At 51.7% G+C, this 12,500-nt stretch overlaps 5 protein-coding genes across 5 annotated transcripts in view; all 5 read left to right on the top strand.

Moving 5' to 3' along the window:
- The window catches only part of ENH_00050210 (hypothetical protein), a gene marked incomplete at both ends in the record, with an annotated part of 1,525 nt that extends 538 nt beyond the window's left edge, over nt 1–987 (top strand). The window contains one exon of the mRNA XM_013581305.1: nt 655–987. Coding sequence (XP_013436759.1) covers nt 655–987 — 333 coding nt within the window. The remainder of the gene's footprint in view (nt 1–654) is intronic.
- A 1,735-nt stretch (nt 988–2,722) lies between these two features.
- On the top strand, nt 2,723–4,289 carry ENH_00050200 (ribosomal protein S9, putative; the record flags this gene model as incomplete). The annotated part of the gene is made up of 3 exons (XM_013581304.1): nt 2,723–3,432; nt 3,681–3,840; nt 4,095–4,289. The coding sequence occupies 3 exons, from the start codon at nt 2,723–2,725 to the stop codon at nt 4,287–4,289; spliced, it is 1,065 nt and encodes a 354-aa protein (XP_013436758.1).
- Nucleotides 4,290–5,242: 953 nt separating this feature from the next.
- Nucleotides 5,243–6,236, top strand: ENH_00050190 (hypothetical protein, conserved; the record flags this gene model as incomplete). The annotated part of the gene is made up of 3 exons (XM_013581303.1): nt 5,243–5,402; nt 5,659–5,800; nt 6,074–6,236. The coding sequence occupies 3 exons, from the start codon at nt 5,243–5,245 to the stop codon at nt 6,234–6,236; spliced, it is 465 nt and encodes a 154-aa protein (XP_013436757.1).
- A 261-nt stretch (nt 6,237–6,497) lies between these two features.
- On the top strand, nt 6,498–8,705 carry ENH_00050180 (hypothetical protein, conserved; the record flags this gene model as incomplete). Its single annotated transcript, XM_013581302.1, has 4 exons — nt 6,498–6,860; nt 7,954–8,017; nt 8,362–8,426; nt 8,574–8,705. 4 exons carry the CDS (start codon nt 6,498–6,500, stop codon nt 8,703–8,705), a joined length of 624 nt encoding a protein of 207 aa, XP_013436756.1.
- Nucleotides 8,706–10,576: 1,871 nt separating this feature from the next.
- ENH_00050170 (F-box domain-containing protein, putative) overlaps nt 10,577–12,500 on the top strand; it is a gene marked incomplete at both ends in the record, with an annotated part of 2,995 nt that continues 1,071 nt past the window's right edge. Inside the window, one exon of the mRNA XM_013581301.1 lies at nt 10,577–12,500. This exon is cut by the window's right edge and continues 149 nt beyond it. Coding sequence (XP_013436755.1) covers nt 10,577–12,500 — 1,924 coding nt within the window.

The raw sequence follows: 12,500 nt of genomic DNA, 5'->3' as shown, positions 1-12,500 counted from the left end.
TTAATTAATTAATTTGATTAATTGGTTAATTGTTTAATTAATTAATTAACTAATTAGTTAATTAGTTAATTAATTAATTAATTAGTTAGTTAATTTGATTAATTGGTTAATTGTTTAATTAATTAATTAACTAATTAGTTAATTAATTAATTAGTTAATTAGCTAATTAATTAATTTGATTAATTTGTTAATTGTTTAATTAATTAATTAACTAATTAGTTAATTAATTAATTAGTTAATTAGTTAATTAGTTAATTAGTTAATTAGTTAATAAGTTAATTAGTTAATTTGATTAATTTGTTAATTGTTTAACTAATTAATTAACTAATTAGTTAATTAGTTAATTAGTCAATTTGATTAATTTGTTAATTGTTTAATTAATTAATTAATTAATTAATTAATTAATTAATTAATTAGTTAATTAGTTAATTAATTAATTAGTTAACTAGTTAAGTAGTTAATTAATTAATAAGTTAATTTGTTAACTAATTAATTAATTAGTTAATTAGTTAATTAATTAATTTGATTAATTTGTTAATTGTTTAATTAGTTCATTAATTGGTTAATTAGCTAGTCAGCTTTTTTGATTTATTAGTTAATTAGATAAGTAGTTTTTTAGTTATTAATTAGTCAACTATTTGATTGTCTATCCAGTTAGCTGCCCCGGCTGCAGCTGCTGCCGCTCTGCTGCAGCAGCAGCAACCGCAGCAGCAGCAGCAGCAGCAGTCGCAGCAGCAGCAGCAGCAGCAGCTGCAGCAGCCGCAGCAGCTGCAGCAGCCGCAGCAGCTGCAGCAGCCGCAGCAGCAGCAGCAGCAGGTGGTGGAGGTGCGGCGTGTGTTGAGTTCTCTGCAGCTTTTCTGCGGAGTGCAGCAAAGACTCGAGGAGTTGGAAGCAGCAGCAAAGACTTGCTGCAGCAAAGACTTGCTGCAGCAAGTCTTTGCTGCTGCAGCAAAGACTTGCTGCAGCAAAGACTTACTGCTGCAGTGAGGCAATCTGCTGCTGCTTGCAAGTTTTGCTTCGGGCAGCCAGCCCGCAGCTTTCCGCCCATGGGATTTAATCCGCAGAACTCCACCAGCAGCAAAGCGTCCACTCCGTACGCTTCGAAGAACTCCCCCACCTGCAGCAGCAGCAGCAGCAGCAGCAGCAGCAGCAGCAGCAGCAGCAGAGAGGGCTGCAGGGGACGCGGAGGCAGAGCAGCGGCTGCAAAGCAGCCCCAGACACAGAGGACGCAGCAACAGCAACAGCAGCAGCAGCAAACCAAGCAGCAGCAGCAGCAGCAGCAGCAAACCAAGCAGCAGCAGCAGCAGCAGCAAACCAAGCAGCAGCAGCAGCAGCAGCAGCAGCAGCAGCAGCAGCAGGAGTTTGACCTGGACCAAGATGAGCCGGTCTTTGTACTTTTGCTTCTGGGCCTTCACGAATTCCATCAAAGGAGTTTTTGCTGCTGCTGCTGGCAGCATTAAAGGGTTTGAGAAGGACAGCTGCGGCAGCAGCTTCTTTGCTGCTGGCCGCTGCAGCAGCGACAAGCGAGACACCAGAGACAAAGACAACCCGCTGCTGCTGCTGCTGCTGCTGCTGCTGCTGCTGCTGCTGCTGCTGCTGCTGCTGCTGCTGCTCAAGGCGGTGGGGCAGCAGCCAGGGGCGGCGCTGCGGAGGCTGCGGCTCTTGCTGAGCCGGGACACGGCCAGCGTGCGCTGCTGCTGCAGCAGCAGACCCTGCTGCTGCTGCTGCTGCTGCTGCTGCAGCAGACCCTGCTGCTGCTGCTGCTGCTGCAGCAGGCGTCGGGGCCCCCTGAAGGCCTTGCTGCTGAGCTGAGGCTGGAAGCAAAAAGAACGAACGGGAAGTGGGGGGCCCCCTAGACGCTCGACCTTCCTGGGGGGCCCCCCGGGGGGCCCCCCGGGGGGCCCCCCGGGGGGCCCTCTAGGGGGCCCCCAAGGGGGCCCCCTGATCCGCAAGATGCTGCTTGAGACGGACATATCCGAAACTAGCAGCAGCAGCAGCAGCAGCAGCAGCAGCAGCAAAAGCAGTGGGGGTGGCCCGCGCAGCAGCAGCACCGGGCGCGGCCCAGGAAGACCCCTGCTTCTGCTGCAGCAGCACATCCCCTAGGGGCCCCTAGAGGGTTCCTGCTGCTGCTGCTCCTGCAGCTCGAGCGGGCTTTGAGAAGTTTGTGTCTCTAGCTGCTGCTTTTGCTTCTGGGTTTTCTTATTTTACCCCTTTAATTGCCATTTATTTATTCTTTTCCCAAAACAAAACTGAAAAACCCACAAAACCACACAAATATAATGCATTTCCAGGTGTCTTGACATCAAAAAGAGCTGGGGGCCCCCCGGGGTTTGCGGAGTAACTAGGGGAGTTCTTTCTCTATATTTCTGGTTTTTTGTGCTAAGGGGATCCAAAAAGGCATTTAATTTAATTAAATTTCATTTATTTATAAATATATTCCCTTTTGTCCGCAGCACACTCAGGGGGGCCCCCAAAGACAGCTGGGGGCCCCCGGCCTCTGGGGTGTCTCGACAGCTCGGGCAAACAGGTCCAGCGGGCCAAAGCGCTCTTTCTGAAGCTCTGGACTTTTATTTTTTGATTTTTTTGAATTAAAAAGAATTAATTTTAATAATTAATTCGTTTTATCCACCCCGATCCACTTTTCTCCTCCCCAAACTCCAGTCCACATAGGGCCCCTCGCAGGGGCCCCCGGCGCGCCTCCAGGGGCCCCGCCAGCAGTTCCATGCGGCCCTGGGGCCCCCCAGGGGGCCCCCCAGGGGGCCCCCCAGGGGGCCCCCTAGGGGGATTCTGCAGGGGGCCTTTGGAGTTGCTTTATTCTGCACAGGGGCCCCCGAGGGGCCCCGAGAGGGGGCCCCCAGGGGGGCCCCTAGACGGGGCCCCCGGGGGGCCCCCAGGGGCCCCTCAAGAAACGGGGTTTGCTCTGTTGGGCTTAAGACAATCTTGCTTCCCGCAGCAGATGCTGCAGCAGCAGCAGCAGAAGAGGCTGCAGCAGCACCAGCAGCTGCTGCGGCCTCTGCTGCGGCCGCTGCTGCTGCTGCTGCTGGGGTGTTTGGCTGAGCTGGGAGCAGCAGCAACCGTGATGCTGCAGCAGCAGCAGCCCCTTGCCTCTGCTGCAGCAGCAAATGTTTTAACTTATAATTCTTTTGTCTCTTCCCCAATGTTTAGTTTTCTCTCCCCAGCAGCAGCAACACAGAGAGCCTATCTGCAGCAGCAGCAGCAGCAGCAGCAGGTGACGGGCTTCAGACTCCACGCCTCATTCATACAGCAGCAGCAGCAGCAGCAGCAGCAGCAGCAGCAGCAGCAGCAGCAGCAGATGTTTAGAGCCGGGGAGGACGACGGAGCTTATTATTTTGTGGGGCCCAAAGAGGAGGAAATGGAGACTCAAGAAGTTAAAAAAAGAGAAAGAGACTTCTCGTGGGGAACGCGCAAGGAGTAAGACCTGTGCTGCTGCTGCTGCTGCTGCTGCTGCTGCTGCTGCTGCTGTTAACCGTGGTTGCGCCCGTTCGCTGCTGCTGCGCCAGCAGCAGCAGCAGCGGCAGCAGCGCCAACAGCAGCAGCTCCCCTGCCCCCAGCACGTCTGGCAGCTCTCCAGCAGCACCAGCACGCCCCGCAGCAGCAGCAGCAGCAGCAGCAGCAGCAGCAGCAGCAGCAGCAGCAGCAGGTGGGAGTGTGCGCCGCAGGGCGTACGCGCGGGTGCGGCTGCTGCGGGGCAGCGGGCAGCTGCAAATAAACGGCAGAGAAGGCGAAGAGTATTTGCAGCAAAACGACTTTTGGCTTTTGAACTGCAGGGCCCCCCTGATTGAGGCCAAGGCCCAGGACCAATACGACATCGTCGCAGAGGTCCTGCTGCTGCTGCTGCTGCTGCTGCTGCTGCTGCTGCTGCTGCTGCTGCTGCTGCTGCTGCTGCTGCTGCTGCTGCTGCTGCTCCAGCGCTTTGTAGGTTTGCGGACGCTTGTTTGGTTGGCTGTTTCTTTTCCGCTGACTGCTGCCTCCTCAAACCTGCACACATGACTCGAGAGAGGCTGCTGCTGCTGCTGCTGCTGCTGCTCTTGCTGCTGCTGCTGCTGCTGCTGCTGCTGCGCTGCTCGCTTCAGGCGAAGGGGGGGGGCCTCGGGGGCCAGTCTGGGGCAATTATGCTGGCGGTGGCCCGCGAGCTGTGCAGACAGCAGCCGGCGCTGCGGCCGCTGCTGAAGCGCGGGGGTTTCTTGACAGTGGATTCTCGAAGAGTGGAAAGAAAGAAATATGGACTTAAAAAAGCGAGAAAAAGGCCCCAATATAGCAAAAGATAATAAAATAATAATAATAAATGCTTCATTTCAACTCGAGTTCGTTCTGGCGCGCGCGGCGTTGTTTCCGTGGCTGCCCGCGCGATCGAGGTGTACGTACACCTCAGCGATCTGCGTTCAAAACGGCGAAAACGCCGGCTTTTAAAGAGCGCCTGAGAAATAGGGAAATTCATTTAATTTATTTCTTTTTTTATTTCGCGAGATGCTGCTAGAGAGCTGCTTGATCCGCATTGTTGCTCATTTCCTGCTGAGGCTGGAAAGTTGCAAGAAAGCCGATCTGCGGCGAAGACGCGCCTGCGGGCGCGAAGTCGAGTGGAAAGCTGAATATAATTGAAAATCCTGAATTAAAAATGAAATACAAATAAAAATGTAAATATTTTAGTGCGAAATTTGAAGACTTTTAGCGCAGAGTCGCAACTGAAGTTCCCGACCATCTGTTGTCGGCTGCTGCGGACCACGGGGTGTATGCACACCTCCAGGGAGTGAAGGGGCCAACTTTAAGTTCCGCTTCGACTATTTCACTTTTTTGAATTTTAAATAATAAACATTTTGCATTTAGGATTTATTAATTGCCAAAAGAGCAGCGCATGCAGCAATTTTACCCCCAAGAGCCCCCAGTGGCCGCGCCGGTCCGGAGCCCCAGCGGCGCCTCAGTTCAACTTCTCGCGGCAGCTGATCTTCGGAGATTTTCCGCAGAAAAAGAATAAAATTAAAATTAAATGAAATAAAAAGAATTTTATTTCAAATTTATTTCAACTTTGCAAAAACAGAGCCTTCCGTGCGCCGCATTCTCGGAGTTTCGCTGAGTTCAAGTCCGTTCAATTTTGCCCGTGGTCTGCTCTCCGCGGGATTTTGAATCCTTTAAACCTTTTATTCTTTTAATTCATTATTTAATTCTTTTAATTCGTTTTATTCTTCTTTTTAAACTCAAATTCAACTCTTTTGCACGAGACAGAATGGAAGCCCCCAAGGGGCTTTCCGAAAACTTGCAAGCGCGGGAGCCCCGGCCGCCAGGTGTATATACACTCCACGCAGACGTCGAACTCCTCTTGGACCAGATTCGCCAAGGGACCTGCAAAGACAGCATTATTCAGCTTCTCGTCGATCCAGAGACTTGTCCGTCAAGGGTTTAGGGTTTAGGGTTTAGGGTTTAGGGTTTAGGGTTTAGGGTTTGGCGGCCACGAAGGACTGCTGGAGAAGCAGCTGCACTCCTCAGCTCCTGCTGCCGCAGGATCTGCAGCTCCTGCTGCACCTCCAGCGCCTGCTGCTGCCGCAAGCGCTGCAGCTGCTGCAGCAGCAGCAGCTGCTGCTGCTGCTGCTGCAGCTGCTGCTGCTGCTGCAGCAGCCTGGGCATTTCGTTTGCTGCCTGCAGGCCAGATCTCAGCGAAGAAGACTTTGCCGTTTGACAGCAGCAGCAGAAAAGAGCGGCTGAATTGGATTCTCTGCAGCGCCAAAGAAGAAGGGCCTTCTCTTTTTGTTTTTCGAATAGACTTGCGCTCCAACTCTCCGGAATGGTGGGCTTTTTAGATCCAATTAATCCAATTATTTTCGAAAATAAAAGTTCTGCTGCTGCTTCGCGGGGCTGCTGCTGGCGTGCTGCTGCTGCTGCCGTTTGCGGGGTGTCTGTACACCTGAAATGGCCGCATGCAGCGTATTTGCTGCTGGGGGGAAAAAGCTGCAAAGGCATGCAGGCGCTCTTTGCTGCAGCAGGGGTCTCCTGCAGCAGACTTGCTGCTTGCTGCAGCTAGCTGCTGCTGCTGCTGCTGCTGCTGCTGCTGCTGCTGCAGGGCGCTGCTGGTGTGGGCCCCCAAGAGCTCCCTTTCCGTGGCCGAAAGGGCCTTTTACTTCACAGCTTTGTCTTGGCTTTCGAGTTCCTTCGTGGACACGAATCTTCCCCGCGAGTTCTACGTCACTGAGGAGGCTGAAATGCCGGTGTTCAAGTGGACCTGAGGGTTTAGGGTTTAGGGTTTAGGGTTTGGGGCTAGGGTTTGCGGCGAGCGAGCCCGCTTTTCGCGCAAAATATGCATTTATATTCACTTAAAAAGTGAACAAAAGAAGAAAAGCGGAGAAAAAAGTTTTCCAGTTCGCATTTGAACAGGAAAGCTGGGGGCGGCGGTCTGGGGTGTACGTACACCTGAAATTCGCCGCGGCGCGCAGCGCAGCCGCGCTTTCCGCTTCCGCCTGCGGAAACTCGTTTGGATTCGTTTCGAAATGTTTCGAACACTTTTATTTTGCATTTTTATTTTGCATTTTGTGAATCATGGCCATTTGTTGTTTTGTTTCTCCCCGGTTGCTGCTGGCGGGCGGCGGGCGGCGCCCGCGGCGGCCCCGGGCGTCCGGCGGTCGTTTTTGCTGCGATTTGCGCAGCAACCCCCCAAACAAACTGCTGCGAAGCAAACAAACAATAAAATAAACCAAATTGAAGAAATAAAAGAGCCTGAGGGGCCCGCAGAGCCCTGGATCGACCCGCTTCCCCCCGCCTACGAGCACCCGGCGGAGGACTACCTGGTGGTGCCGAACAGCCGCAGGTACTGCGAAGGCAGCAGCATTTTGAAGGCCGCTTCTGCAGCAAACGTAGGCGGGCTTTTTCGAACCAATAAAAGCCTTTCGGGGCCCCCCGGGGCCCCCGAAAGCGGCTCATGAACCCCCGAGTTCAGCTGCAGGTCCCAGACGCAGAAGAAGCGAAAAAAATCTGTTCTAAAGACCCCAAATGCACTTTTTTCTCCTCGGGGCCCCCCCGCGAGCTGCAGCGGCCCTGGCCCGCCAGCTTCGCCCGCGGGCTGCTGCCCGGGACGGGGGCCAACTGGTGAGTCTGCTTTGAACTGCTGCTGCTGCTGCTGCTGCTGCAGCCCCGAGTTTGCTGCTGCTGCAGGCTCTGCGCAGGTGACCAGTGGTCACGGGGCAGCAAGGCGTGGGGCTGGACCACCCAGGTGAAGGGCGAGGAGCTGCGGGGTCCGCCGAGTTCAACTTTTTTCAAGTTTTGCAAATTTGAATTTTCAACTTTTTCCAACTTTTCAGTGCTCAGCAGCTTCTTCGACCTTCTCCTGAACACCGGAACTGTAAGAAGCAAAAAGGAAAAGTTCTGAGGACTTTGAAAAGTTCAAAAAGTTCAAAAACTCGAAAACTTGAACTTCAAAACTTGAAAAAAAAAACTTGAATTTTCAAAAACTTGAATTCTAATCCCCCAGGCCGGCTGCCACGGCCAAGACCTCCTGCGGGAACTTCCCCGAATTACTTCAACTGCAGCAATTCAAAAAGCTCTCGAGAAGTAAAAATTAAATTCAAAAAATAAATTAAAACAAACAGCAGCAAACGCCGCCACAGCTGCAACCAGGACCCCGCCTGTTTGCTGCTGCGCATTGTGAGTCGACAGCAAACTTATTCATTTATTTATTATTTATTATTTATTATTTATTATTTATTTATTTATTTATTTATTTATTTATTTATTTATTTATTTGTTTGTTTGTTTTTTGAAACTGCTCTGGTCTTCCTCCGTGCTTGAGCCTTCCATTTGAACAAGTTGAATCGCCCATTTATTTGCTCCTTTTGATGCATTTAATAATTCTTTTCATTTATTTATTTTATTTTATTTTATTTTATTTTATTTTATTTTATTTTATTTTATTTTGCATTTCAAAGTTCTTTCATTTGCTGCTCGCCGCAGAACTTCGCAGCCGAAGAAGATCCCCCAAACCGCGTGCGGCAGCCGAAGGCCCTCTTGTGCGCAGGTCAGTTCATTTCTTCAATTCTTTTTATTTATTTATTTATTTATTTATTTATTTATTTATTTATTTATTTATTTATTTATTTATTTTCTCTTTATTCGCCGCTCTTTCCGTTTCGCTGCACTTCAGCATCCCTGAGAAAATTCAGATTCAACTTGAACTTGAATTTGCAGACAAATACCATTTTGCATGCAAAATGCATCACTTTTGATCATTTTTTTTGCTTTTTTCCATTAAAACCATTCATTTTTGATTATTCTTTTATTTGTTCACATTTTAAGCAGTTATTTTCCATTATTTTTCTGTTTTTTCGCGTTCAAAGAATTATTTTCCGCCATTTTCTGCAGGCAACCCCACGGACTGGGCGAGGGAAGAAGGCGTGGCGACTTTTCTGCGGAAGGGTTTGGCTGCCGTGGGTGTTGGAGTTTGCAAAAAAGTTGAATTTGAAGAGAAAATGAAATCTTTTTCAGGAAATAAATGGAGAAAAGGTGGTTTTTTTGAATCAAGAAGCTGCTGCTTGGCTGCGGGAGTCTAATTTCGGTCTTCGCCGAATTTTCAGGTTCAAATAAATCCAAAAATTCGAAAAAAACGAACAAAAAAAACGGGAAATGGCTCTGTCACCCAAGACGACCTCTTCGACTCCGTGCCCAGGGGCACTCTCGTGGTGGCGGAGTTGAAAGAGTTGAAATAATTCTTTTATTCAAAAGAATAATTAAAATATAATTTAATTATATTTATATATATTTTAAAACTAAAATATATATATAAAATCGAATTTAAATGTTTAAATTCGGTTTTCAAATTTCAGTTCAACAATTCACAAAGAAGCCGCTGGCCAGCACTGAAAGGACTTCAAAAGAAATGAAAATGGAATTAAATTCTTTTCAAATTATTTCCAAGTTCTCAAAAGGCCAAAGACAGTAAAAAAGAAGTTCGAATTGTCAGCTGCAAAGAGAATCTCTAAACCCTCGCTAGGGTTTAATTGGAGGCCCCAAGAAAGCCTTTCCAGCCCCCGCTGCAGTTCAGGGTTTAGGGTTTAGGGTTTAGGGTTTAGGGTTTAGTTGTAGGTGGTCAACGGCGCTGCCAGATCATTCAAGTTAGCTTTAAAAGCCACTTTGCCAGTTTTATGAATTACTACCACTTTATTAAATTGCACTTTATGAATTATCAGCACTTAATTTGAATTTTTGGCGGAGGCGTTTCCGCTGAAGACCAGCAAATCGAAACGGGAGCAGGAGGTGGAAGTTGTCGGAGAATTAAACAACAAAAGATTTAATTTCCTTCTTTTCAGTTTTATAAAGCGAGAAAGCTGGAGGGAAAGCTTAAAAGGAGAAACTGGAATAACTCTGGTGTATTCAACAAGTGAGTTGGCTCGAGCGCAGCAGAATGCCATTTTGGGGCTTTTTTGCGGCGATCCGGCGAACTGAGTGCGCGAAATTGCAAGCAAAAGGAATGTGAAGGTTAAAATGCAATTAATTGCAAAATAAATGAATAAAAGCAATCAATTTGCGAGTTGAATTGCAAATTCCGGCTTGACTCGCGGCCCGCGGTCTTGTGCGCATCTGCGCCAGCGAGGCAGCGGTCTGCTGCTGCTGCTGCTGCGATCAGCCCGGTGAGGGGAATTCGCTCGTGGAAATTCCTTCAAATTTGAATTGGTGAGATCTTTTGTTGTTAAGAATTCAATTTGATTCGTTTTGATTCAATTCAGTTCAATTTGCACTTGAAAAGAGGCCGCAGGAGGCAGCGCGCGTTCTCAGCATCGACACCACCCCTCCACGATCGCAAGCCCCGGAAAGCGGCTCTTATTTCGCAGTTTTCGCTTCTTTTGTTTCTTCATTTCATTTATTTATTTATTTATTCCATTTCGCGAACGGGGGCCGTCATGTGTCTGCAATTGAAGCAGCTTTCCACCGCCAGCAGCTCGTGGCTCTTGACCCGAGGCTTCCTGGCCGCTAGCGGCGGCCGGACCAGCCAGCAGCGGCCAAAGAGGAGAATTAAATGGATCTTTTGAGTTGGAAATTAAAAAAAAGAATAAAGGCATTTATTGGCAAACAAGATCGCAGAAATTGCTGCTGAGTTGCCCCAGCTTTCTGCTCGCCAGCGCTCCAGTTGCACCCCTCCCTCGGGATTTTCGCCGGATTTCTTCGCCTTGGGGGGCTTTTTCTTTCCATTTATGTTCCAGTCTTCAATTTTTGTTCTTTATTTTCGTTTTAGAGTTCCATTTCGCATTTTCTTTCCGCTTTTCGCGAACAGCTCCACTGGTCTGTCGCCGCTGGGCGACAGCGGCGTCCGCGCCCGCCGCCTCTCAGCTCTTTGCTGCTCTTAAAATGAATTTCCTTCTTTTCCTTTAAGCTCTTGGAGCCTCCCGGGACCTCCAAGAAGCCTCATTGACCCTCTGCTGCCAGCTGGCAGCAGCAGCAGCAGCAGCAGCAGCGGCGGCAGCAGCAGCAGCAGCAGCGGCGGCGGCAGCAGCAGCAGCAGCAGCTCGAGTTGAGTTTTCGTTGTTTCCACTCAGGTGTCTATACACCCGAAGAGAACGCTCTTCTCTCCGCTGCCTCCAACATGGCGGATTTTTTTTCTTCAGGAACTGCCAACACTGGCGGGAATCACGGCGCAGCAGCAGCAGCAGCAGCAGCAGCAGCAGCAGCAGCAGCTGCTGCTGCTGCTGCTGCTGCAGCTGAGGCCACAAGTGGAGCCCCAAGACCTCACGCAGCTTCTCACACTGGCAGCCAAGCAAAGCCTGAAGTCTGGGGGGCCCCCTGGGCCCCCGCCTTTGACTCGGAGGGGCCCCAGGTCCCTGGGGAGGCTGCTGCTGCTGGCAGCAGCAGCAGCAGCAGCAGCCGCAGGCCGAGCTGCAGCAGCAGCAGCAGCAGGAACAGCAGTGCTGCTGCGGTGAGGGGCCCCCCGAAGCGAGCTAGGGCCCCTGCTGCTGCAGCACCTCCTTCAGCTTTTGCTGCTGCTCATCAGAGGGGCCCCCAAAACCCCAAAAGAAATAAAGCCAAAAGAAAACCCCTGAGGCCCTCCGTGCTGCTGCGGCTGTCCCCTCACCCGCTGCCCCTCTTCCAGCCAGCAGAGTCCCAGCAGCAGCAGCAGCAGCAGCAGCAGCAGCAGCTGGGGGCCCCCCAGCAGCTGGGGGCCCCCCCTTCCTTCCGGGGGCTTTCTTCTAGGGTCTCTCAAGACTTTGGGGGGCAGGCAGCGGAAAGGGAGGCGCAGCAGCAGCTGCTGCAGCTGCAGCTGCGGCAGCAGCAGCTGCGGCAGCAGCAGGTGCGGCAGCAGCAGCTGCAGCAGCAGCAGCGGCAGCTGCAACGCGAAGTCCACAGCCAATATGGGCGGATGCTGCGCTGGCAGCTGCAGCAGCACCAGCAGCAAGGGGAGATACTGCGGCATTTGCTGCAGCAGCACGAAGAGGAGTACGAGGAGCACCAGCGGCAGGTGCAGCAGCGCCAGCTGCAGCAGCAGCAGCAGCAGCAGCAGCAGCAGCAGGAAAGCGGCGGTCACTCCAGCAGCAGCTCATCAGCTGTCGCTGCGAGGCGGCTTTCCGAGGACCGCAGCAGCTTTTCGCGCAGCAGCAGCAGCGTGAGCAGCAGCAGCGTGAGCAGCAGCATCGGCAGCAGCGTCAGCAGCAGCAGCAGCATCATCATGAACCACAGCAGCAGCAGCAGCAGCAGCAGCAGCGGGGTGGAGACTGAGAGCTCCTTTGCCCCCCCGTCTCACATGTCCAGCAGCAGGGCCTCCGTTGCTTCTGACAGCGAGGGGGGGGCCCCCCTGGCTGCTGCAGCAGAGGAGGGCGCAGTGGCTTCCGGAGCAGCAGGAGCAGCAGCAGCAGCAGCAGCAGCAGCAGCAGCGCTGCTGCCGGTGCCTGCTGCTGCGCAGCAGCTGATATCGGCGCTAGCCTACGGGCTCACAGGGCGGGAGGGGGAGCAGCAGGAGGCGTCAGCAGCAGCAGCAGACGCAGCAGCAGCAGCAGACGCAGCAGCAGCAGCAGCAGCAGCAGCAGCAGGCCCGCGGCTGGCCGAGGGGGTGTTTGCGTGGCTGCCCACGGGGTGTCTGCACAGCATATTTCACTATTTGCTGCCGGAGGAGATCCTGCGGGTTTCGGGTGTATGTACAGCTTGGCGAGCAGCAGTTTTCGACTGCAGCGGGGCCTTTTGCTGCGTCACTTCCGTGTCTTTGGGGGGCCCCTGGCTGCTGCTGCAGCAGCTGCAGCGGCAGCGCGTGCTGCTGCAGCTGCAGCGGCTGCAGCAGCTCGAGGTGCCCGCCGCGAGCTTCTGCTGCACCACCACCACCAGCACCAGCAGCAGCAGCAGCAGCAGCAGCAGCAGCAGCAGCAGCAGCAGCAGCAGCAGGAGGAGGATCCCGCTGACGCTGAAGGAAGTGGCGTGCGTGGTGGCGCGGAACTGCAGCAGCCTGCAGCAGCTGCTGCTGCGCTCCCCCGAGTCCCCGCTGCAGGACTTCTCGCCTCTGAGTCCTCCCTTTTCTTTAAAAC

The sequence above is a fragment of the Eimeria necatrix genome, genomic scaffold (assembly GCF_000499385.1).
Source record: "Eimeria necatrix Houghton genomic scaffold, Enh_scaff396, whole genome shotgun sequence".
NCBI lineage: Eukaryota > Apicomplexa > Conoidasida > Eucoccidiorida > Eimeriidae > Eimeria > Eimeria necatrix.
The sequence above is the reverse complement of the archived record's forward strand: the minus strand, read 5'-3'. Positions and strand labels throughout refer to the sequence as shown.